The sequence below is a fragment of the Propithecus coquereli genome, unplaced genomic scaffold (genome assembly GCF_000956105.1).
Source record: "Propithecus coquereli isolate 6110/MARCELLA unplaced genomic scaffold, Pcoq_1.0 Scaffold13, whole genome shotgun sequence".
Classification (NCBI taxonomy): Eukaryota; Metazoa; Chordata; class Mammalia; order Primates; family Indriidae; genus Propithecus; species Propithecus coquereli.
Genome location: NW_012137191.1, coordinates 15,450,432 through 15,476,899, shown reverse-complemented (window position 1 = coordinate 15,476,899; position 26,468 = coordinate 15,450,432). Strand labels below are relative to the sequence as shown.

The window sequence follows — 26,468 nt, the reverse complement described above, 5'->3', positions numbered from 1 at the left end:
TAGCAGGAACTACAGACATGGGCCACTATGCCTAGCTACTTTTTTCTATTTTTGGTAGACATGGGGCCTTGCGCTTGCTCAAGCTGGTCTCGAACTCCTGATCTCAAGCGATCCTCCTGCCTCAGCCTCCCAGAGTGCTAGGATTATAGGCATGAGCCATCGTACCCAGCCGTTATCTCATTTTCTTAACCTACTTTCTTGTTGCTTCCTAATTTTATTGCAATGCCATCAGATAACACAGTCTGTAAAATGTCAGCACTTTGAACTGTGTTGATATTTTCTTTGTAGACTAATGTGGGGTCGATTTTTTAAAATCTTCCCTATGGATAGAAAAAAAGCATACATTCTCAGTTCGGTTGCAAAAGCATATATTTGAATCCTAGCTCTGTGGATATATTTACTGTATGACCTCGGGCAAGTTACATATCCTCTCCTGCCTCAGTTTCATCCCCTTTAAAATGGGTAGATAGTGCACATCTCAAAGAGTTGAGGGCTTGGTACATACTAAGTACCATATATATTAGTAGCTATTTATTTATTTATTTGGCTGTTGGGTTTAGCTTATTAATCTTGTTGCTCAAATCTTTCTTATCTTGGCTTATTTTGTTTAATGTATCAATTTCTGAGATATATATAGTAAAATCTCCCATTATAATTACATATTTCCCCATTTGTCCCTACAGTTATGAACATTCTGCCTTATGTTTACGGCTCTGTTGTAAGATGCCTACAGGTTCATTATTAAAGTATTTTAGTGAATGATTCCTTTTATCAGGCTAGATCTCCATGTTGAACTTAGCCCGTTCATGTTTGTCATTAGAACTGTTTTTGCCAACATATTTTGTCTATTTACCAAGATTCCTTTGTAACCCTTAATTTTCCTTTTGAAACCTGGACCTAATTAATTATACATCATTTATGTATTTATATTGCAGTAGTCTATATGCTATTCTGATTTTTTATTGCTATTGTTCCACATTCACCATGCAATTTCCCTAGGTTTATACAGAACCTGTATTTATGGCAGATGACTCACAAAGCTATTTTGCTTAGACTATGATATTTGCTGCTGGGCTTGATGGGAATTGGAGATCTCTGAGATATTTTTCATGCCCCAAATACCTGAAACTAGGGGACACAGGAGGTCCATAGGTAGGTTGTAATCCGTTCAGTTACATCATTTTTGAAAGTGTACAACAATGAACCCAACTTTCTGGGCCCTGTGACTAGTGGATGTTAACCAGCTAAACTTCAGTTCCCAGTTACATACCGTAAAGAGAGAGGATTCAGGCTGTGATAAATAGCTGTGATTGAAGGTTCTCAATTACTGGCTGTAGGATTTATAGCATTTTAAAAAATTGTGTCTGGGATTACTTTTACATTCACTTATAGTCTAGGAAGGGAGAGAGAAAATGCTACTATAACTAATACAAGGCAGAAAAACTTTTGTCTGTTTTGTTTATTCATGTGTCCCTAGAACAGTGCCTGGCACACAGTAAGTGATCAATAAATATTTGTAAGAAAATTATGGTACCAAAAAATTGTTATGGGAACTTCAAGAGAAGAGGTGTAATTGCAACAGAAGAGATCATGAAGTCTTCATGAGAAAGTAATAGCTGAGTAGGACCTTGAAGGCTAAGTAGGATCTGGAGACTAAAGGGTGCATCAGTTGGGTTTGATCAGAGAAACAAACTACTGGGAATGATACAGGATATAAGATTAAATTTATGGGCCAGGCATGCCTATAATGCTAGCACTCTGGGAGGCTGAGGCGGGAGGATCACTTGAGCTCAGGAGTTGGAGACCAGCCTGAGCAAGAGCGAGGCCCCGTCTCTACCAAAAATAGAAAAAAGTAGCTGGGCGTGGTGGCCCACATCTGTAGTCCCAGCTACTCAGGAGGCTGAGGCAGGAGGATTGCTTGAGCCCAGAAGTTTGAGGTTGCAGTGAGCTCGATGACTCCACTACTCTAGCCCAGGGTGACAGAGTGAGACGCTGTCTCAAAAAAAAAAAAAAAAAAGGCCGGGTGCGGTGGCTCACGCCTGTAATCCTAGCACTCTGGGAGGCCGAGGCGGGTGGATTGTTTGAGCTCAGGAGTTCGAGACCAGCCTGAGCAAGAGCGAGACCCCGTCTCTACTAAAAATAGAAAGAAATTAATTGGACAACTAAAAATATATAGAGAAAAATTAGCCGGGCATGGTGGTGCATGCCTGTAGTCCCAGCTACTCGGGAGGCTGAGGCAGGAGGATTGCTTGAGCCCAGGAGTTTGAGGTTGCTGTGAGCTAGGTTGATGCCACGGCACTCTAGCCCGGGCAACAGAGTGAGACTCTGTTTCGAAAAAAAAAAAAAAAAAAAAAAAGATTAAATTTAGGAACTGACCTGACACAGTTGCGGGAGCCAGTTAAACATTTTTGTTCAACTGTTGCTTCTTTATCTGGTGGTGGGCCTGGTGTCAGCAGGGTGGGCCACCGGGAAGAAAGACGGACAGAAGTGAAGTGAGGAAGATCACAGAAAAACTGCAGCCCGTGAGGCTGAGCTTGACCCATGCCAGTCCCTGAGGCTGACAAGGCTCTGGAAACTTTGAAGATTCCGGGGACCCAAAAGAGAAATGGCATCTTCGTAATGGCGCTAAACATGCACCTGGCCCAGGATGGGGAGAAGCCCGAGGCGGAGCCGGCTGCTAGAGCTGGAGGAGCTGCAGGCTCGGCTGCTGCCCCAGGAGCAGCAACACTGGCCCAGATAGGGAGAAGTCTAGGGGCAGTCTGGCGGGAATTAAAGGAGCTGAGAGCCCGAAAACTGTCTGGGCCAACAAGGTGAGCGAGCACATCAGCGGCAAGGTGTGTGAGCTGGTGCCCCGCAGCAAGCATCCAAGCATAAAAAGGAAGGGGCTGCTGCTTCACTTCCAACTTCCAAACTTTATGCAAAGTCACACAGCCCAGATGTATGCACGGAAGGAAATCCTGGGAAATGTAGTTCTGACTTAGCTGAGTTGGCACAGAACAAATTCAGCCCGGAGAGAAGGCAGGGGCTTGGGGAGAATGGCTGGGGGAGGCAGGGCCAACTCGTGCTCTCTCGCAGGCTGTCACTGCTGAGCACCCTGGACGGGTGGGCAGTGGGCAGTGGGCCACCCAGGCACAGTGGGCAGTGGCCCCTGAGTGCCACCTCCACACTCATTCTCTGGAAGTGAGGGGCCCAGCATCATTGGCATTCTGCTACATTTAGAGGCAACACTTACGGTTCAAACAGAACTTGGACTTAAGAATCATAAAGGCACAAAGCACTCCTGAGTGGAGCCAGAAAACACCCAGGCTTTGGCCTGTAGCCCTCTCTCACCCCACCCCCCAGCTGTAGGCCCAGGGGATTTCCTGTGACAGTGGCGTCAGTCCCAGGTGTGGGGCAAGTGTGAGAGAGAATGGTCCTGCTGCTACCCTGGAATGGCCCGTGCCTTATTTGGGTTTATTCATTTGGTGCTTACTAAGTGTCCCCCTGTGCCCCACACTGTTCTAGGCATCAGAGACGCAGGTGAACAGAGTCCCTGCCCTCAGGGAGCTTCCCTACCAGGGAGGAAGACAGATAATAAAAAAGTATACAAATAATTGACCTCAGACCATGATGTGTACTTTGGAGAGAACATACAGCAAGGTGGGGAAAAGACAGTGAGGGGAGCGGTGTTTTAGAGCAGGTGCCCAGGGAACAATAATCCCAGGGAATATTAATTTTAGTATTCCTTATGTACCTAATACTGTTCTAAGGACTTTACATGTATTGGTCCATTTAATCCTCATGAAAATCTAAGTAATTTTCCCAAGGTTACATCATTAATAAGTAGAACTGGAATTTAAACACAGTCTGGTACCAGAGCCCAAGCTTTAAACCTGGGAAGGTCTGTCTCTTGGTTGCATCGAGTGGTGTGAGGAAACAAGGGATGCAAATATCAGAGGGGAGCGAGAGCAGCCAGTGCAAAGGCCCTGAGGCATGGGCATGCTTGTTGTTTGGAGGCATAAAACCAAGATTTCAGTTCTGGACATGTTACAGTTTGAGAAGTAGGAGAGGAAGAGCTTCTGAGAAGGAGCAGCTGGTAGGGGAGGAGAAAACCAGGAGAGAGGGCTGCATGAAGGAGAGAATCATCAGATCTTTCCAATTCTGCTGGGAGGCCTGTTAACCAAAGCTCGAGAATTGACCATTGGATTTAGGGACGTGGAGGTCATCATTGCCCTTGACATTGGTGGGCTTTTATAGAAATTACAGTACATGGGAAGGCAACCAAAGTAGTTTTATTCCAGGCCAAGTGGAGATGGAAGCCCAAAGCCCCACCCTCCAGCCTCAGCTCTGTCCCTTCCTACCCCTGAGGGCCTCTGAGATACCTCCCAGGGACTCTAAAACACGGTTTGAAAACCACAGGTGTAAGCCAACCCCTTTGTTTCACAGCTGAAGCTCAGGTCCAGAAAAGGGAAGACATTTGGCTCAAGGCTGTGCAACTTAAGTTAGTGAAAAACCCAGGTTACAATTTATCATTATTTAATGAAATTTAACAACAAACACATCTGTTCTTAGCCGTCTTAAACTGTTTTCATGGACAGTGATTACCATGACAAGTAGAAAAATCAAAATAAGAAAGTCTTTTTCACCTTTATATCCTGTGGAAAGGGGAGAATGATAACATGAACAAATTCAATTTGTAAAAAATTCAGAAACCTCGTGGTTAAATGATAGTTTCCATATTCTCCTCCCAAACCCCATTTCTCAATGCTTCTGGTCATTCGGCGAGTTCCATGTTTTCTGATGCTGTGTAGTGAGAGGTAGCAGACTACAACCTATAAAATGGGTCAAATAATAATGATAATCACAATCGCTTGCACTTACTGACCACTGGCTTTGAGCCTGCACTGTTCTCGGATCCTCACAGCAGCCCCGCGAAGCAGGCCCGGCAAGGACCCCTCTCCCTGGGTCGTACGTGGGACAGTATCACAAAGTGGTCCAGGATTCAGCTCCCAGGGTCCTGTTGCCCGATTGCATCTCCCGTTTCCACTCCTCAGTGACGGTGGGACTAGGGCACGTTGCTTCCTCTCTTCGTGCTTTGGTTTTGTCAGCTGTGTGAAATGCTCTCAGACAGAAACACGGGACACAAGCGTGAGGGCTGGCACTTAGGATGAGGCAGACACTGCTCCAGGCACCTCATCATCTCAGGCCTGCGAGCCGAGCCGGGCGCCTGTCTCTGATTTGAATAAGCCACAGGCTGAATCGAGGAGCTGTGCTTAATCTCATAGTGCCATGTTTTTTGCCTTAGGATCCGCGCTCGAAGGCGAATGAAACTTGTCAGACACCACCCAGAAGAGAAGAGTGTCAAGATAAGTTAACAGCTGAAGAAGGAGCCCGCAGCGACGGAGAGGAAAGGTACGAGGGGCAGGCAGACGGCCGAGAGCTTCAGCGAATGAGCACTCGGATTTGGAAGGAGTCATTCACTAATTCATTCATTCATTCAAGCCTCAAGTATTTATCGCTGCCCCTTGCATCAATGCTTAGGAAGGGAATAGACATATCTGGTATGTTTTCAGCAAAGCTATGGGCTTCACATAAACTATCTTTTTTAATTGTCACATCAGCCCAGAGAGGCCATTTTATAGTTTAACAACCTGAAGCTCAAAGAAATTAGTAAACCTGCCCAAGATTCAGACCTGGAGTGGCCCCGAAGCTCTAATCCTATATTTCAAAGTGTTCTTTACTTATTTTTTATTTTTAATGTTTGTAATTGGGCATCCCTCAGAACCAGAGAGGTTCAGGGGGCTCTGACAAGTGTCCTTTGAGTAGGAGAGATAGGGGAGCTTTGTCACCCAGAGGAAATCCCCATCTATGTCACCTATATCAGTCGACTGTTGCTGCTATAACTGACACCCCCAAATATCAGTGATTTTTAGCTCCTAGGCAAGCTACATTTATGCTTAGCTCTGCCAGGCTTATATGAACTTGGCTGCCGGCTGAGGGCCAGGAGTATTGCTCTGCCATGACGCAGAGTTCAGGTCTGCTCCACATGCCTTATTCTGGCCCAGGCCAAAGAATTAGCGCCCATCTAGGGCGTGTTGTTGGCAAGTAAGGAGAAGAAGCTCAAAAGGGCTGATGAAAACACGCACTGCCTCCTAAAGCCTATACTCAGAACTGCACTCTCATTTCTACCCATGTTCCTTGGGCCAGAGCAAGTCATAGGACCAAAGTTGATATCAATGGGCAGAGAAGAATGTGGTCTTTATGTGTCTTAGTCAGCTTGGGCTGCTGTAACAAGACACCACAGTCTGGGTGACTTCACAGAAATTTTTTTCTCACAGTTCTGGGGACTGGGAAATCCAAGATCAAGGTGCTGGCTGATTTGGTTCCTGGTGAGGACTCTCTTCCTGGCTTGTGGATGATCATCTTCTCACTGTGTCCTCATGTGGTGGGGAGAGAGAGAGAGAGAAAGAGAGAGATCTCCCCTGTCTTTTCTTATGACCTAATTATCTCCCAAAGCCCCCATCTGCAAATACCATCAAATTGGCAGTTAGGGCTTCAACATATGAATTTTGGGAGACACAGTTCAGTCTACAGCACACTCATAGCTACAAGAGGCAAGAGGAGAGGAGAGTGAAATTTGCGGAGCAAATACAACACATCCTGTTACACCGCCTCATAAGACTCTGATACAGTCAGTCTATAGTACATTCCAGCTGTGTGTGTTTTGAGAAAGCTGCCCAGGTTATTCTGAGGACACCACAGTTATGATGCACTGCCCTGCACTAACCACCGTCTTGTGTGGGTCCCGACAGATGTCACAGAAGCCCCTGCCTTCTGGCAGCTCGCCGGGTGGGTGGGGAAGCAGGGCAGCACACAGTCCAGCGAACTCTCGAGCTCATCGTACTCCACGGCTTCCTCCAGCTTCTGTCTCAGTAGCTATGAGGCAGTTGAGCAAAACTGCTAAGGAGGACAGGCTCTGGGGTCAGGCCTCCAGGTGAAATCCTGGTTCTGCCACTTAACTACTGGCAGCCATAAACCTCATCCTGTTTAGAACTCATGATCTCAGAAGGAAAGAATCTCATTCCTGAAAACACTGGCAGAAATTTCAAAGAGGTCTCCAGTGGGTCCAGGCCAGGCCTGAGAGTCCGTCCTCAAGCCAGCCATTCTCATCCAGGAGCTAGAGTACTGCAGTTGGCCGGGCGTGTGTTGTATGCCCTTTCCCAGGGCCAGCTGGGCTGAGGGCAGGGTTAGCTGCGTCCAGATCCTTTGGACTAAACAGGGTCACCATGGAAAGAGGAAAGGCTTCCCCAAGGAGAAGATGCTGGGCAGACCAACAGCATGTGTGATCACGACAGCCTTCTCTTTTTTCTCAGGTAGTGGCTGTATCAGTGAGGAGAGATTCCCCAAATATAAAAAAAAAAAAAAAATAAGGTAGTGGGGTCTAAGGCTGCTCCCACCAGTGTTTTGGTAGGGGTGGAAAGGCCAAGCAACTCAGGGGAAAAAATGGGAAGGTCGTTTGGGATCTGAGGTTAGGGGCTGCAGGACAGAATAAACACAGAACAAATGCAGTGGTTCCTTTGGGGTGAGGTCGCATATGCAGTAGTTACTCTCATGAAGGATGCTTGTCAGCCTTAAAATGATCTAGAATTGGAATTAGTAGAGAAGGACTTGAAAGCAATTGTAAGAATTACGTTCAAGAACATAAAGAGGGCCGGGCACGGTGGCTCACACCTGTAATCCCAGAACTTTAGGAGGCCGAGGCAGGAGGATCATGTGAGACCAGGAGCTCAAGACCAGCCTGGGCAACATAGTGAGACCTCATCTATACAAAAATTTTTTTAAAAAATTTAGCTGGGTTTGGTGACACGTGCTTACGGTCCAAGGCAGGAGGATCACTTGAGCCTAGGAATTTGAGGCTACAGTGCACTATGATCATGCCAGTGCTCTCCAGCTTGGGAGACAGAGCAAGACCCTGTCTCTAAAACAAAAACAAAACCACACGTAAAGGAATATATTATCATGATGAATGAGCAAATAGGGAATTTTAGCAGAGAATTGAAAACTGTGAAATAATGAAAAATTTTAAAACTATAAAGTATAATATCCCAAAATAAAAATTCGCTGGATGGGCATAATAGCAAATTGGAGACCAGGGAAGAAAAAATTAACTTTAAGATAGATCAGTAGAAACTGTTTTACCCAAAAATGAAGAGAAAAAAAGATTTTTTAAAAATGAAGAGATCCTCAGTGACTTGTGGGACAATGTCAAATGCTATAACATGCAGGTATTTGGAGCCCAAGAGAAACAAGAGAAAGAAAATGAGGCAGGAAAAAAATATTTGAAAAAATAACGGCTGAAAATACATCAGCTTACATATTCAAGAAGCTTAGTGAGTTCCCAGAAGGAACTCCAAATCCAAAGTCAACAATCTCTAGATACATCATGGAAAATCTGCTGGAAACAAAATACACCAAAACAAAACAAAACAAACAAAAACCTCTTAAAAGCAATCCGCTTTTTAAAAAAAAAAAAAAGACAAATTGCATATAGGGGGCAAGAATGCTAATGACAGCTGACTTCTCATCAGCCTTCCAGCCTCATTTTCTTCTGAAAACCAGAAGACAATGGAGCAATATCATTAAAATACTAAAAGGAAAAATAATTTATCAACTCCAAATTCTAAATCCAGTGAAAATATCTTTCAAAAATGAAGGTGAAATGAAAACATTTCAGGTACCTGAAAGCCAAGAGAACTTTTCACTAGCCAGCCTGCACTGCGATAAATGCTAATGGAATTTATTCAAGCTGAAAGAATACCAGATGTAAACTGGATCTACAAGAGAAAAGTATATCAGAAATGGTAGACGTATAAGTAAATATAAAAGACTACTGTTTTTCCTTGTCATAATTTCTTTTAAAAAATCTAATTGTTTAAGAAGAAGAATAATGACAACAACATTATATTATGGAGTTCATAATGCATGTGGTTGAAGAATTTGTGACACACAAGCACGAGGACAGGGGCGGGGTTAATGGAATTACACTGTTCTAAGGGACTTATGTTTTACAGGAAGAGGTACAACGTCAACTCTAAGTAGATTGTGATGAATCAAGGATACAGACTGTAGTCCATAGCGCAAGATATTACTATATGCTGCCTACAAGAGAGACATGTAAATATAAAGATGCTGTTATGGGCTGAATTGTGTCTCCCTCTTAATTCATATGTTGAAGCCCTAACCTCCAGTACCTCAGAATGTGACTGTTTTTAGAGATAAATCTTTAAAGAGGTAATTTAAGTTAAAATGGGGTCACCAGGGTGGGCTCTAATCCCATACAACTGGTGGCCTTATATGAAGAGGAGACAAGGACGCAGATGATACAGAGGGAAGAACGTGAGGATGCAGGGAGAGGGTGGCCATCTGAAAGCCAAAGAGAGAGCCCTCAGAAGAAACCAGACGTGCCCATACATTGACCTGAGACTTCTGTCCAGAACTGTGAGTATATTTCTGTGGTTTAAGCCACCCAGTCTGTGGTATTTTGTTATGGTTGCCCTAGCAAAATAATACAGGTACAGATAGGTTTAGAGGTAAAAGGATGAAAAAGTATCTGCTATGCAAACAGTAAATAAGAGGAAGCTAATGCACCCCTTTTAATATCAGCCAAAGTAGACTTCAGAACAAGGAATGTTACCAAGGATAGAGCAAGATATCTCATACTGGTAAAGGAATTAATGCATCTGGAAGACATAACAATCCTAAATGTGTATGACCTAGTAACAGCTTTAAAACTACTAAAGCAAATCATGAGAGAAATAAAGGGAAAAATCCACAATCATAGATGGAGATCGTGACACCCTTTTCTGAGTGTTTGATTGGACAGCTAGACTAATATCAGCAAGGATATAGATTTGAACTACACTACCAACTAACCTGACCTAATTGACATTTATAGACAATACGCTGAACAACTGCAGAATAAATATTTTTTAAGTGCACACAGAACTTTCACCAATATAGACAATATGAAAGGCTACCAAATATACTCTGTAATATATTCTATACTTCAGATGGTATCCTCTGATCTCAAAGGGATTAAATTAGAAATTAGTAACAATAAGCTACCAAGAAAATCCTCAAATATTTAGAAATTATGCAGTATCAGTATACTTCTAAATAACCCAAAGGTCAAAAAGTAAAATCGCAATGAAAATTAGAAACTATTAATATTTAACTATTTCAAATTCAGTGAAATAAATATGACATACCAAATTTGAGAGACATAGCTAAAGAGGACAATTTATAGCTTTAAATGCTTAAAAATAAGCATTTAAAAGAAGAAAGTTTTACCATCAATTATCTAAGCAGCTTTCTTCTTCTTCTTTTTTTTTTTTTTTTGAGTTGGGGTCTTGCTCTGTTGCCTGGGCTTGAGTACAGTGGCACAATCATAACTCACTGCAACCTCAAACTGCTAGGCTAAAGCAGTTCTCCTGCCTCAGCCTCCTGAGTAACTGAGACTACAGGCACGTACCATCACACTGGCTAATTTTTTATTTTTGTAGAGCTGGGGTCTCGGTCTTGAACTTCTGGCCTCGAGCAGTCCTCCCACTTGGGCCTCCCAGAGGGCCAAGATTACTCACAAAGGGGTGTCAAAATCTCCCTCTATGATTGTGGATTTTTCCCTTTATTTCTCTCATGATTTGCTTCATTACTTTTAAAGCTCTGTTACTAGTCACACACATTTAGGATTGTTATGTTGTGAGCCACTGTGCCTGGCCCTAAGTTTTCTTGTTAAGAAACTAGAAAAAGATAAGCAAATTAAACCCAGAGTGAATAGAAGGAAGTAAATACTAAAGAGCAGAACTCAATGGAATAGAAAACAGCAAATAGTAGAGAAAATTAATAAAACCAGAAGTTAGTTCTTTGAAAATTATATACCCATTGTAAGATTGATTAGGAAAAAAGAGAGAATGCGAATAACCAATATCGGGAATGAAAGAATCACTACAGATTCTATACATATTAAAGGGATAAAAGCATTTTACGAACAAAGTTTATGCCAATAAATTTGTCCAAAAGCAAATTCCTTGAAAAACGTAACTTATCAGAACTGACTCTAGAAGAACTGGAAAATATAAATAGCTCTATCTACACCTATGGCAAAATGAATATTTAATTTCAAACATTTTCACAAAGAGAACTCCAGTCCCGGTTAGCATCACTGGTGAATTCTATCAAACATTTTGAAGGAGAGATTAATACCAATCTTACACAAGCTGTTAGAAAAAGGAGGATAGAACACTCCCCAATTTATTTTAGGAGAAAAACATAATCCTGTTACCAAAATCTAACAAAGACATTAAATAAAAGAAAATTACAAATTAATATTCTACACAAATGCCAAATTCTCAACAAAATATTTGAAAATCAAATCCAGTGGTATAGAAAAGGGAAAATACATCATGCCAAGTGGAATTTATCCCAGGAATGCATGGTTGGTTTAACATTTGAATAGCAAGCAATTTAATTCAGTTTATTTAAAAGATAAAAAAAAATGATCATCTCAATAGATGCAGAAAAGCACTCAACCAAAGTTAATATCCTTTCATGATACAAACTCAGCAATCTATGAATAGAAGGGAACTTCTTTGACCCGAAAAAGGTCATCTTGAGAAACTACAGACAACATACTTAGTGGTGAAATACTGAGCACTCTGCTGCTACGGCTGGGAACAGGGCAGACACTTTGCTGTCACTATTTAGCATTATACTGAAGATCCTAGCCAGTTACTATAAAGCAAGAAAAGAAATACAGATTAGGAAGCAAGAGTAAAAATGTCTTTCTTTATAGACAGAATGATCATGATTGAAATATACAATATTGTTAGGATGTTAATTTACCCTAAATTGATCTACTGAATTGATTCAATGCAATCCCAAATAAAATCCCAATATGCTTATTTGTAGAAACAAATCAGCTGTTTTAAAAATTGATACGGAAAAGCAGAGGACCTAGAAAAATCAAAAAATTAAAAAACTTGAAGAACAAAGTTTGAGAACTCAGGCTACCTAATTTCAAGACATATTATAAAGCTGGAATCATAAAGACTGTGACATCAGTGTACAGATAGATTAATCAGTGAAACACAATGGAGTGTCTGGAAACAGATTCATACATAGCTGATAAATTAATTTTTGTTAATGGTGCCAAGGTAATTCAATGGGGATAGAAGTTTTTCAACAAATGGTGTTGGAAAAGAATGAACCTCAACCCCCACTATACCCCACACACAAAATGAATTTGAGATGTTTCATAGAGTAAACATAAGAGAGTATCTTTGCAACTTTGTGGTAGGCAATAATATTTTAGATAGAACATGAAAACACTAATCATGAAAGAAAAAATCAATAAACTGGTATTTATCAAAATTGAAAGTTCTATTCATTTAAAAAAATTACTCTTAAAAATTGAATAGACAAGCCACAGATTGGGAGAAAGTATCCAGTCTGTATCCAAAATATGTAAAGGATTCTTATAAGTCAATAATAAAAAGACAAACCAATTATTTAAATGGACAAAATGCTTGAACAGACACCTACATACATAAAAAGATATGTGAACGGCCCATAAGCACATGAACATGTGCTCAACATCATTAGTCATCAGGAAAATGTAACTTAAAACCACAATGAGATACCATTTCCCATCCACTGGAATAGCTAAAATTAAAAGACTGCCAACACGAAATGTTGGCAACAATGTAGAACAACTACAACTCTCATTAATATTAATACATTGCTGGCAGGGTATACAATGTAAGCTCTGTGTACAGTTAAGCACATACCTACCAGCAATTCCTCTCCTAGGCATTTAAGCAAGAGAAATGAAAACATATCCACAAAAACCCTTGGACAAACTTATTTCTAGCAGCTTTATTCATAATAGCCTAGAAGTATAAACAACCCAAATGTCTCTTAGTAGGAAAATGGATAGGGCCGGGCGCAGTGGCTCACGCCTGTAATCCTGACACTCTGGGAGGCCGAGGCGGGTGGATCGCTCAAGGTCAGGAGTTCGAGACCAGCCTGAGCAAGAGTGAGACCCCCCCCCCATCTTTACTAAAAAAAAATAGAAAGAAATGATCTGGACAACTAAAAAATATATATAAAAAATTAGCTGGGCATGCTGGCGCATGCCTGTAGTCCCAGCTACTTGGGAGGCTGAGGCAGAAGGATTGCTCGAGCCCTGGAGTTTGAGGTTGCTGTGAGCTAGGCTGACACCATGGCGCTCTAGCCTGGGCAACAGAGCAAGACTCTGTCTCAAAAAAAAAATAAAATAAAAAAATAAAACCAAAAAAAAGAAAATGGATAAATAAATTGCGGTATATTCATGTAATGGGATACTACTCAGCAACAAAAAGTATGAACTACTGACATATGTAACAACATGGATGAGTCCCAAAGATGTTATGTTGAACAAAAGAAACCAGAAACAAAAGAATACATACCACATGATTCTGTTTGTATCCTACTTAAGCTCAGGCAAAATTAATCTATGGTGATGGAACTCAAAGCTTTGACTGCAAGGGGAGTTTGGGGATTATGAAAATGTTCTGTATTTTGATTGAGATTTTGGTTTCATGGTTATATACATGTCAGGACTCACTGAATTATACACTTAAGATCTGTGCCTTTCACTGTATGTAAATTTTACTTCAATAAGGCATATTTAAAATAGGGCCAGGCATGTTGGTATACACCTGTCGTCCCAGCTACTTGAGGGGCTGAGGCAGGAGGATCACTTGAGTCCAGGAGTTCAAGGCTACAGTGAGCTATGATAGCGCCACTGCACTCCAGCCTGGGCAACATAGCAAGCCCCTGTCTCAAAATAATAATAGTATAATAACTGAGCCCCTATCCTGGGAGGACGTCCAGCCCTTCCACATGGATTCGCAGGAAGAGCTTACCTGTTCGACACAGCGGACCTGGTGTTGCCACTCGTCACTCTTGCTCTAGGCTGCTCTCCCTGCTTCTCTGGCCTTCCCCTAACCCTCGGGTTGGTTTCATACCCAGAGCACAGATCCACGTGTCCCCGCTTCATTGCTCCTTAAAGATGGTTGTGTTTAGTGCATCTTCAGAAGGCTTGAGGATAACCCAAGAGAATCAGAATGTAGAGAAAGAAAACTTCTCTCTTTTTAAATGTTTAGTTAGCTCTTTATATAATTCTTACTGTGTTCCAGACACTGTTTTAAGCACTTTATGAATCCTATATAAAGGTAGCATTATTAACCTCATGTTATTGAGGAGGAAGCTCAGGCCAGAAGAGTTTGAAGACCTCACCAAGGTCACATAAATAGTAAATAATGGAGCTGGAATTTGAAGCCGGGTTGTGTGGCTCTAGTACCATGCCCTTGGCTACATCCCTGGCTGCTTCTGGCATCCTGCCCTTCCTTGCAGAGGTCCCTGTCGACTGTCCCTCTGTTAAGCCCCCAGCCTGGGCCTTCTCACTTCTGCCAAGCAGAGAGCCCCTGCTCCTAGTCCAGGGCCCTACCCCCAACCTCTGCTTCTCTGGGCTGATGTCCTTGCCAGGGGAAGCCAAGCGTCACTTACATCCTGGCAGTCTCTACAGAGATGCCCACCTTCTCGTCCCACGTGGCATCCTTTTACATTGTCAAACAAGATAAATACTTAACATCCCAACCTAAAGCAATCGCATTTGAGTTTCTCAGCTGCTTCAAAGTTCAGAATTAAGGAAGGGAGCTCTGGTCTCCTCTAAAGACATTTGTCAGCATCTTATCTAGAATGCAGATACTCTTGTAGCTTTAAACCAGCATTTTCTTATTCATGCTCCATATGTAAAGGCCTATTTAAAACTGTGTTAAAATAAAGCGTTATTGTTTCCTTTTTTTTTCATATGCAGGAAGAGTTGTGAAATTAGACCATAGAGACTTCTTTTTTGGAGCCCCCAAGAACCCCATATATAAGTAACTCTAAGCTCTCAGTTATTCCGACAGTCGGTCATCATTTATTAAGCACCTGCTAAAATAGATATCAGGTGGTTCCTGCTGAATCCCGATTGTATCCTAAGTGCAATAACACTTACACTGTGTATGTCAGGTTGCTCTTTGAAAGTCATAAGTTTCTCACCCCACTAACCACTGTTGGAGATCCCTCCTTCCAGCCAAAGCAGCTGACATGTTGTCAGGGTGGTAGTGTCATTCCCAGCCCTAGGATCTTTTGTGATTGTTGCCTCCCTATCTTCAAAGGATCGAAGGGCCCCTCATGGAGGAAAGTGACCCGCAACCTCCACTGGACTCTTTGCAGAAGGAGAAGGTACCCGAAATCGAGTGTCTACAGGAGGACTGGCAAAGCCAGAAGGCCACGTTGCAAGCCCAGGTAGGACAGCCTTGGTGGGGATGTGCCCACACACTGAGACCCTGCCTCCCTCCTTCGAGACAACCTTGGAAGTGCATGCAGGGCTCGATTCACATCCAAGCTGGGAGGGCATTACAGGTCCAGGGCAAAGTGGGATTCTTGGTTTTAGTTATTCATTCATTCAAAACCTGCTGTGCTCAGGAGTACCTGCTATGAACCATTGATGATACATCAATGAACAAACCAGACAAAATATCTTATATTTTATATATGAGGAATATATATATGTATATATTATATATATTAGTAGCAGAGATGACAGTATATTTTGTATTTCAGCAGAGGAGGTGGGAACAGACAATAAATGCTAGGCACTAGGATGTGAGTAGATCACATGGTACCTCTGGAAGCCATAAGGGCTTTAGGAAAAAGGAAAAACAGAGCAGGGTAGAGGGGAATGGAGGCAGTTCTGTGATATGGAAGTAGGGGGTGTGTCAGGAAAAGCCTCAACAAGGAAGTGAGACTCAAGCAAGTACCTGAAGGGGCAGGGGGGCCACCGCGCGGGTCTCTGGAGGCATTCTGGTGCCCTCTTGATTTCTCCTGGAAGGTTTGTGTCCCAGCTTGTCTTCCCCTCTTTCCTGGCATTTGTGGCTCTAGCTGAGGGCCCCCGGGAGGACTAGCCACCCCTGGGTTCCTAGTTTGCACCTGCCACCCCCCTCAGAGTTCTCACAGACAGAGGAGGCTCAGCTGGGTTGAGGTGACATTCAGAAAGCTTTTATTAAAAAAAATCCCAGGCCGGGCGTGGTGGCTCACACCTGTAATTCTAGCTCTCTGGGAGGCCGAGGTGGGCGGATTGTTTGAGCTCAGGAGTTCGAAGCCAGCCTGAGCAAGAGTGAGACCCCGTCTCTACTAAAATTAGAAAGAAATTAATAGGACAACTAAAAATATATAGAAAAAATTAGCCGGGCATGGTGGTGCATGCCTGTAGTCCCAGCTACTCAGGAGGCTGAGGCAGGAGGAGCTTGAGCCCTGGAGGTTGAGGTTGCTCTGAGCTAGGATGATGCCATGGCACTCCAGCCCAGGCAACACAGTGAGACTCTGTCTCAAAAAAAAAAAAAAATCCCAGAAAGGGTAAGGGGTCTAGGCTGAGTGCGGAATGCCTGGTGGGCAGGTGTCGCGGATGCAGCGGGCTCTGGAGCAGTGCGCCAGCAACTACAGGGAGGACCTGCAGGTGCTCAAGCAGCTCGCAGACCAGGAGCGGGAGAAACTGCAACGCGAGCTCCAGGAGAGCTCTCAGCAGGGCCAGGCCGCCAGAGCCCAGCTCGAGGCTTCCCACCAGCGAGCCCTGCGCATGCTGGAGAAGGCCAAAGCTCAGGAACTCAGGGTAAGTGTAATGACTATGAGGTCATCCTCTAAGGGTACCTGCTGTGTGAGCATCTGCTGTGCACTAAATGGTGCCCTTTTTACATTTTCTCCAATCCCCACAATAATCTTACAAGGTTGTTATTAGTGTATTCCATTTTTCCAGATGAAGAAGGATGCTCAGAGAGATTGAGTAACTTGCTCAAGGTCACACAGCTAGTAAAGGGCGGTTCGAGTGCAGTTCTCTAGTGCCTTCTGCTTTCTGGCCTGGCTTAAACATTGCTTTCTCAGAAGGCATTCCCTTCCCGCCCTCTTAGGAAGTTCCTTGAATGGGTCTCACAAGAACAAGGCAGCAAACCAAGCAAGAGGGAACACAAGGGAGCCAGGGTGGGGGCGCTGCAGTGCGGGAGCAAGGGGGAAGGCTCTCGGAGGCTGGCTTTGCTGCCTGCCAGACAGCTCAGTCCTGACTCAGCAAGGCGGCTGAGAGCTCAGGAACAGATGTCTCCTGGGGAAAATAGAACTGAGGGATTCTCTGACAGATTTGGCCATGTGGAAAATTGCTTTGAAAGTGTTTTAGGAAGCATTTAGAAATGGTAGGGAGCCTTACCCAAATATCCAAAGAAAACTAAGCAAATAAAAAAACGCAGCAGTTATTAATACAAGGAAAAACAGAACGTTGCACATGGTAGCAGTTTAATCATAATTATTTAGCTCAGCAGTGAACAATATTTACATACAATAGTGGAAATATGGAGTGTACCTAAATATATTTTCAAAAAGTGATACAGCCATCTATAAGGCATGGAAGAGGTACAGTGGACGAAACCTAAAATCCTCATCTATCATAATGGGAAGACAATTCATAATCTCAAAAATCCCTTGTGAGGTAACATATTTAGTTTCTGGGGACTCAGACATGGACACCTCAGGGGTCATTTTTGTACCTATCAGCGAAACCAACTTGAGCTAAGTTAGGCAGGCAGTGAAAACAAGTTTATTAAACTTTACACAGCTGTCCATAGGACTTGCTTTGGGTGCTTGACACATAGCAGGGCATCAACAAATGACTGTTTGTTGAGTGAAAGCACAAATAAACCAAAAATAAATAAATAAATGAAAAAAAAAAGTGGACATAAAAATGAACCCAAGGGCAGAGACATAGCCAGTTCTTAGGACCAGACCAGACGAGAGATTGAAAAGCACTAGTCTCCCCGACCCAAATCTTCATCTTCTGGCATTGCTGCTCTGCTCTGCACGCCAGTCCTGGGCTCTCTCCACAGGCAGCAGCCTCCGCCACACTGGTCCTGGGGCAGATACAAGATGCTCACCTCGGTGCGCCTGAGCATGTTAAATTTAGAGCTACAGTCAGTGTCTGTCTGTCTGTCTCTCTTGCTTTCTCTCCCCTACCTCCAACACCAAATTTCCAATGAAGGAACTCTGATTGGCCCAGTTTGGAGCAGGTGTCCACTGTGGCCCAATCGATTGTAGATGGAGGTAGATTCGCGTGGTACAAAATGGTTGCCGTAGCCAGGCCATTGCTGGAGCATTCTCTGTTGTTGCTTGATAAGCTGTCCACGGGGGAGTAGCGAGGGCTCAGAGCGCCCTGGCTCGGAGGAGCTTGGCCGAAGGGATGGGTGCTCACTTTCATGCCTCTTTCTTCCTGCTTTTGCCCACAGGCCACAGAGGAGCGCTTGAAGAAGGAATCCAGCCACAGCCTCCAGATCCAACACCAGGCGCACCGGCTGGAGCTCCAGGCCTTGGAGGAAAGGGCCAGGCAAGAGCTGCAGGAGGAGCGTGAGAGGATGCAGGCTCAGCAGACCCTGCTGCTAGGTATCCACCCAGTGTACACCTGGGAGGGCCTGGCCACTCGCAAGGTCTGCACGTAGAAACCAGTGGCAAGCTGAGGGCCAGGGTGAGCTCCAGGAGTCTGGAGGCACACAGGCCAGGTGACAGTCCTGGCTCTGCCACCAACTAGCTGTTAGGGTACATCACTCTGAGCCTCATTTTCCTTTTCTATAAAATGGAGTCACAATCGTCCCTACCTCGTAGGGTCATTGTGTGGATTAAATGAGATATGAAATATAAAGTGCCTAGCATATCACATGAACCCAGTGAATGTAGATACTATCATTCTCATCATTATTAGTATCAAACATGATGCAGATCTCTGAGCCTTCATAAGAGTTTTGCGGGATTGCCTCAACCTCTCATTTCTGTTCTGAAGATTTCCGCAAATCGGGGGAACTTAGGCCTCCAGACTCCTGGATGTTGCTCTGCTTCCTCTGCCTGCCCACACATTCTCCCCAGCACAAAATGTAGCTCCTCTTCAGTTTCCACATGAAAAACCACTCACACACAGCATTCTGGAAGTTCACAGAGGCAGTGAGATTTCTAGAGCCAAACTGCCTGGATTCGAATCCTGGCTCCAACACTTACTAGCTGTGTGACCTTGGGCAAGTTGGTTAACTGCTCTGTGCCTCATTTTCCCATCTGTAAAATGAGGATCATAATAGCATTCACCTCCACAGAGCTGGAATGAAGATTACATGAGTAAATACCAGCGAAGTGCTTAGAACAGCCTGGTATGTAGCAAGTGCTATGTAAGTGTCCACTGTTGTTACTAAATACTCCAGCATTGCATGGCTGACTCTGGAGACCTCATTCCAATTTTATAGATCATCTCTCTCACTCACTTTCTACTTTCCTCTCATCTGTCTTCCCACTCTTAAGAACAAAACAAATACCTCTTTTTATTTCACGCTTAGCATCAGAGACCATATTGGCTTTATTAAATACTTCTTCCCAACCCAGACAGGGCTCTCCTTAAGAGAATTCTGGGAAGAGCGTTTTCTTTACCTCTGTAAGTGAGTAAGCTCTACTTTGCGGCTTGGTTGAGTTTCACTGGACAGTGTGTCCACTGACTGCATTTTTCTGGAGGAAGTGATGGGAGGAGCAGGAAGGAGAGAGAGTTCCACAGACTCCCCAGGTGGCAGCTACCCTGGAATGGAGGTGTCCCGTGTGGGAAATGCTGGCGTTGGCAGCATCTAAAGAAGACACACCATACGAGCTAGAACCCAGGCCGTGCCACGTGGCTCAGGTCCAGGGCTCCCAGGTCCAGGTCAGGCTGGACCCCTGGCGATGCTGACACCCAGCAGCAGCTGTCGTCACAGATGTCCCCACCACCCCTTCCCTGTGATTTCACAGCAGCCCAGTCTGTCCTGGAGAAAAGAATCCGGAGAGACCCACAGAAAGCTCCTGGGGACAGACTGGGATTTTCAGCGCCAGTCCCAGAAGAAGGAGCTTTTAGGACTCTGTGATGATGATAATAAATCGCAAGCTTTGTGGGTGGTATTGGGTGGGTGGCATCACAAGGGCAGGGTGCTATTTGATGTTCCTGGTCCCAGTCACTTCTCCTCTGATACCTGTGTGAGACACAGCTGACCGGCAGATAGGTCACTGTGTGAAGGGCAGGGAGGGTTGGTGTCCACCAGAAGACTGGTGTGCTGGGTTGGGACCCCGACATGCTGGCTGGCTGGATGGACGGATAGATAGATGGATGGGTGGGTGGATGGATGGATGGATGGATGGACGGACAGACGGACGGATGGATGGATGGACCAATGGACGGATGGATGGACAAACGGACAGATGGACAGATGGATTAAGTGGACAGATGAACGGATGGGTGGATGGATGGATGTATGGTCAGATGGATGGAGGGACAGATGGACGGATGGATGGATGGACAGATGGAAGGGTGGATGGTGGGAAGGTATGAGAAGGGGTGAAGGGTAAAGAATGAATACCCTGTAGTTTGTGCTTTGTTAAAGGATTTTATTGAATTTTTTTGATAATTATTTTCAAAAATTTGGGTTGTGTTTAGATTTTTTTAAGAAAAGAAAATAATCTATAGAAATTACTTTATTAAAATTCTGTTGGGTAAGAAAGACAACTACGTAAATTTTTCCTGTTAACATCATCAGAATATATTAAGCTTTTATATGTGTTTAATATACTGTACCTTTGACCTTTGAGAGAAGCTTAGTAAACTTATGAGGAATCTTTTACAACTGATATGCTTTTACAATATCATTCATTTTCACTCCACATATCATTTGTTTATTTTACAAATACACATTGAGCATTTGCTCTGTACGGAAGCCTGTACTAGGTGCATATCTCATGGCTTATAAATTATCTGAACAATGTTTCAAAGATTATTTGCAATAGCTAAAAGAGTCTCAAAAATCCATAACAGAAAAGTGAAGTATGAAATTTACTAGCACTGGAAAATTATCTTCTTTTTAAAAAGTAATGGCTCACTGAATAACATCTACTCTATTTGAAAATATCCATTTTGAAATAATTGTTTTCTTTGCCTTTTGATTGTGCTGGGCAGTATCTAGTGATCTAGTGTACTGCTAGAAATCAGTTAGCATCCTCAGAGGAGAAACTTCAGTTTCTGGCCTTACTCCCCCCTGAGTTTAACAGAGCTGTACATTTCTCCTGGTCTGGTTTTAGTCCCCATCCTGTCAGGATGACATGCCATCTCCTGCCTCCATGATCCACCCAAGAACCCAAGAACCTGTGAATGTTTTATCTCCTTAGGAGATGACATAAACTTCAAAATTTCCGACTTGAGACCCTCACACCCAGGAGAGGCCCCTGGGTCGTTTGACAATTCCTTGTTCTTCACCTGGTTTCCAACTTGATGCTGAGGTCAAGTGTTGCCTCAGGACTCAGCCCTGGGCTCAGGCTGCCCCACCCTCACCTACCACCCGTCCTAACCAACCAACAGTGGCCACGTAGGTGGTTCAGAGCAAAGAACCACTTGAAGTTTTGAAATCTCCGCTCCACCATTTAATAGCTGTGTGGCTTTGCGTAATTTACTCACCCTCTCTAATGCGCAGTTCTCCCAGCCTAAAATGGAGCAGGGGTGGGCAGGGGTATGATAATTCATACCAGATGGGATGGTTGTGGGGCTTGAATGGCAACAGTTTCCAAAGAGTTTAGCACATTAGCGCTCAGTACATGTTGTTACTGTTATCTTGGAATGAGTTTGGGGAACTCAAAGCAAAGCCTTCAGCAGCCACCTACTCCAGCCCACCCCAGAGACTGCTGTCCTCTCAGGACAGACTCCAGCCTTCACCCCTGCACCTGACCCTCCGCTGCTCTCTCTTCTCCAGAGTCCCTCAGGAAGGAACTGTCGGAGCAGCAAGCCACCTGCTCCGAGCACCAGAAGGACTTGGAGGCGCTGCAGGCTGAGCTGAGGGCCCTCGGCAGCTTGAGCAGACGGCAGGCCACTGGCCAGTGTCCAGGGGACAACGAGGACCATGCCATTGCCACAGAGGTCAGTGCCCTTGCCCCTGCCCAGGCCATACCCCTGCTGGAGCAGCTTCAGGGCTGCAGTGACAAGCCCAGTAAAAGATGGGCTCTGGGTACTCGATCGTTCCCGTCTGACATGGGGAAGACCTTTCTTCTCCACAGACCTGGGGATACTCGGTGGGCCTGTAGCCTCTTCTCTTTGAAAAGCGAAAAAAAAAAAAAAAAGCAGGTTTTAAGTACTGCATGTTATTTATAATTCAGACACCCTGGCATCACCGGGCGTCAGTGCCAGACAGGCCCACAACGCAGCTGGTCTGGGTGAACCCTTGGGATCTGCAGGGGAATGTCTCAGAACCCCCTGGGATCTGCAGGGGAATGTCTCAGAACACCTTCCCAGACAGGCTCGCCGTCTAGAGCTCACTGTTCCCTAAGTGGAGCAGCATGTGGTCACGCAGGCTCAGTCCTGGCTGTGCTTGAATCTCCTTCCCCGTGTCCAGCGTTCCTGGTCTAGCTGGGCAGCACAGTATCCGCCTAACAACCTGTATCCCTCCAGCCCATCGCACACGGCTTCAGGTATTCGCCTAAAGCCCAGCACCACTTCACATAAAGCCTTCGGCTCCCACTGGAATAAGCTCTAGCTGCCTCACCCTGGCAATGAACAGCCTGCGCCACCGGCTGCAACCTGTATCTGCAGCCATGTTCCCCCTCAGCTCATACACCTGGCATCTGCACCCGCCTCTGTCCTTCGCGTGCGCCACTCCTCCTGCCCGAACACCCAGTGTACCCCTCCAAGCTGGGGGCCTCCCCCGCACATCGCAACCCCTCCCCCCTGAGCTCCTGGAGCACTGCCAGGTGGGACGGCTCAGCTGCTGCTGGGACCTACCACGTGGTCCTGTTAGGGACCCAACATTTCAGGGCTGTTCTTATTGCCTGGATCAGGAGTCTGCTGAGAACAAGCTGCATCTGTTCAGCTTCATCTCATCCCCACCCCACTCCCAGCGCTCGGCAGGGTTTCTGCCCATGGCTGTGATGGCGATGATAAGTTGGAGTCCCAGCCCTGCTGAAGGTCCAGGGGACCCTGGGATCATTTATGCCAGATTGTGCTGGTGCTGAACATAGGAAGACGATTTCTGTGTTGACATGAGAAATATTAACAAATGGTGAATCACAGGGAGTTCAACCGGCAGTTGAGTCTAGCAGAGGGAAGACAGACTGTGTTCCATTAAGGGTTCTAGATCACTGGGAGTCACCAGTACCTACGAAAGGGGACAGGGGAAGCTGAGGATGGTGACAGCCTGCGACCGGGCCATGACAGGAGTCAGTGTTCACCCAAGGGCTCTGGATAGAAACCAGGAAGCCCCGAGTGAATGAGATGATACTTGGCCAGCCATGCACCAGCCCTCGCCTTCACCTGGAATAGCGTGGCCTCAGGGGCCACCCGCACAGAGAGCAGATGTAGGGGTATCCACAAAGAGGAAAACCTTGGGCAGCAGGAGTCAAAAGGGGACACAATACAAGGATGCAGTCCCAAGCTGGCTGCCACAGAGGTAAGTGGTGTTCCATCCTGCTGGGATCTTCTGAGTAGCCCTATGAAATAATTCTCATATTGGTCCCACCGGAGACAAGAGGGGAACGCATTTTTCCATCTGCTTCTGTGTCCCGTGGGTCAGAAGTGGTCCCCACAGGGAAGCAGCCTCCCAGTTCTTGCTCTTCCGGGTTATGCATGTGGGAATGCCACCAGGGGCGTCCCACACCATGCAGACCCCAGGACAGGAAGCAAGAGATGTGGGGATGGGCTGCAGATTCGCCCTGTGCAAATCTCTTCAGTGTTTGTGTGCTTTAAACACATAAATGCACAAGCCTTCAGACATGTTGGAGTGAATTTGAAAACCGTAACATTTATTCACTAATCATGGATTAAATATGACCCCATTTAGTGGTGGACACCAATCTGTGTTTCTAGCTGAACCACTGACATTCCAGCAGTTTCATTTAGTAAGCATTCATACGGCACCTACTGAATACCACGTGCTGTAGAACTGGAAAGATGAGACGAACAGCTCCCAGTCTAGTGGAGGAAACCAGCGTGTAGACAGAGGAGTCACTTTGGCCTTACTCTTACAGAGAGGAGGAACGTATCAGTGCTCCCCTGGGGGGTCGGACGACCACACTGAGGCCGTGAGTTTAGGCAGGGAGGGCAAAGGCATGGAGCATGGAACAGGTGGGCTGGGTTGCTCGTTTGGATGTAAGCCACGTTCTTGGCCCACCAGCTTTATTAAAGTCCTTGCGGGCCAGATTTGGTCAACTCGCAATGCAGGGCAACTCGAAGAGACTGGGCGGGAGCCCCAACGTAAGGCTGACTTGGGCTCCAGAAGGGGCGCAGAGCCCAGGGGTCTGCATCTCGCGGCAGCGCCTCGCCGGCCCTTTGTCCCTTGTCCGCCTTTTGCGCCTCCTGAGAACGTCTCACCTGGCTGCCTTCTCCGCAGGTGCGGGGCGGCCCGGGCCAGGCCGGCTCCCCGGCGGGCGGCGCGGCCGAGGAGGGGCCCAGCGAGGCGGGCGGGCTGCGGGAGGAGAACGCGCAGCTCAAGGACGCGGTGCGGCGGCTGCGCGCCGAGGCGGAACAGCACCAGCAGGAGGCGCTGCAGCTCCGCGACCAGCGCAGGTGCGTCTGCCCGACACCGCCACCACCCGCAGCTGCCTTCCTTCCTTGCACCTGAAATGGGGTCACCCCCTTGGCATCCTCCCCTCGTAAAGACACTAGACACTTAAGACGCCAGCAGTCCACTGATGTCACTCCAGTGCTCTAGAAATTTGAGATTTCACAACCGCACAGGGTCTGCCCCCAAATAAAAGAGGGGGTCCTGTTTCCCTGCAAATCAGGAAATCTGTTAGACCTAGAATCAGGCCCAGAAGATACCAGAAGTGTCCTCATATCCATCCGTAGGGCGACAGTGTAGTAGCATAGTCCGGACAGTGGGGTGTGCTCTCCACCAGCTGTGTGACGCTGGGTGAGTCCGCTGACCTCTCCCAGCCTGAGTCCTCGTCTGTAAGATGGGGACAAGACCACCGCCCGTCAGGGCTGTCGTAGAATGCACTGAACGGTACATGAGGGGCTTGGCCACCCCATCCCCCCGCCCCACATGGAGGAAGCACTCGGTTAATTGTGCATGTTATAATAATAACTTATCAATCCTGAGTTCACAGTTGTTTTTCCCCCCCGTTGGAAAGTTTTTAATACAAATTCAATTTCTTTAATAGATACAGGACTTTTCAGGTTATCTAGTTCTTCTTGAGAGGACTTTAGCTGTTTGTATCTTTCAAGCAATTTGTCTACTTCATCTAAATTTGTGAAGGTCCCAGTCCCGGCATAAAGTTGTTCATAATTTCCTCTTTTTGTCATTTTAATGTCTGGTGGTTTCATTTTTTCCTAATATTTGTCAACTATGTATGTTGAACCTTGCTGGGTCAGCCCCAAACTGCTTTGAGCCTTGGCTGTACTTTTCCATTTAATTTTCACAACTACTTCTTTATAAAGGTGAGAAAAAAGGGATCAGGGAGGTTATAAAACCTGCTTCACATCGCTTTGCACCTTGGCCAATATCATAACTCTGCATCTTATGCATATCCTCGGGCAAATTTCTTAACCTCTCCTTGCCTCAGTTGCCCAGAGCGTAGGAGGACAACAGAGCCTAGCACACACGCTGCTGGGAGAGTTCGAAGGCATAACATGTAAAATGTTTGGAACAATGCTTGGCACATAGCTGTTGCAATTCTCAAACTTTACCTTGCATTAGAATCACCTGGAAGGCTTGTTGACCTCACATTACGGGGCTCTACCCCCAGCACTTCTGATTCGGTAGGACTGGGGTTGAGCCTGGGACCAGCATGACTTAGAATTAGTTAGGATTGGCATCTCTGGCAAAGTCCCAGGAGATACTGATGTTGAGTCACCAGGATGACGCTGTGAGTACCACCACCCTTCCTATCTGTCAGTCCTTTACTTCACTCTTGCTGAAGTCAATCTCCAGGGTGAGGGAACTTTCCAGAGGCCCTGGAATTCTTCATGGCAGGGGATGAATCCTTTTTCAGACAGAAGCTCTTGGCTAAGATTAACCAGGGTGTCCTGGAGACCTGAGGTGGCTCTGGGACATGGATTCCCAGCCAGAGAGGCCCCCATGGGAGCTTTGTTAAAAATACACACTCTGGGCCCTGCCCCCGTTGCGGTGGGTGTGAGGAGGGGCCCAGGGGTCCAGACGTGGAAAGAGGCCCCAGGTGACGTAATCACCAGTGGAGATGGAGAGGAGGGCTCCCGCTAGGAGAAAGGGGCCTTTCTGAGTCCTTTGGTCAGGGCTGGGGCAGCAGCTCCCCTGCTAGGCTCACGTGGCTGTGAAGGCACCGACAGGCCCCAGCTGGGCTGAGGTCCTGGGGCC

At 45.7% G+C, this 26,468-nt stretch overlaps 1 protein-coding gene across 1 annotated transcript in view; it reads left to right on the top strand.

Annotated features, from left to right (window-relative positions):
* The window catches only part of FAM184B (family with sequence similarity 184, member B), a 118,661-nt gene that overhangs the window by 85,777 nt on the left and 6,416 nt on the right, over positions 1-26,468 (top strand). Inside the window, exons 8-13 of the mRNA XM_012638455.1 lie at positions 5,285-5,391; positions 15,243-15,372; positions 16,523-16,735; positions 18,390-18,543; positions 21,900-22,063; positions 24,525-24,700. Coding sequence (XP_012493909.1) covers positions 5,285-5,391; positions 15,243-15,372; positions 16,523-16,735; positions 18,390-18,543; positions 21,900-22,063; positions 24,525-24,700 — 944 coding nt within the window. The remainder of the gene's footprint in view (positions 1-5,284; positions 5,392-15,242; positions 15,373-16,522; positions 16,736-18,389; positions 18,544-21,899; positions 22,064-24,524; positions 24,701-26,468) is intronic.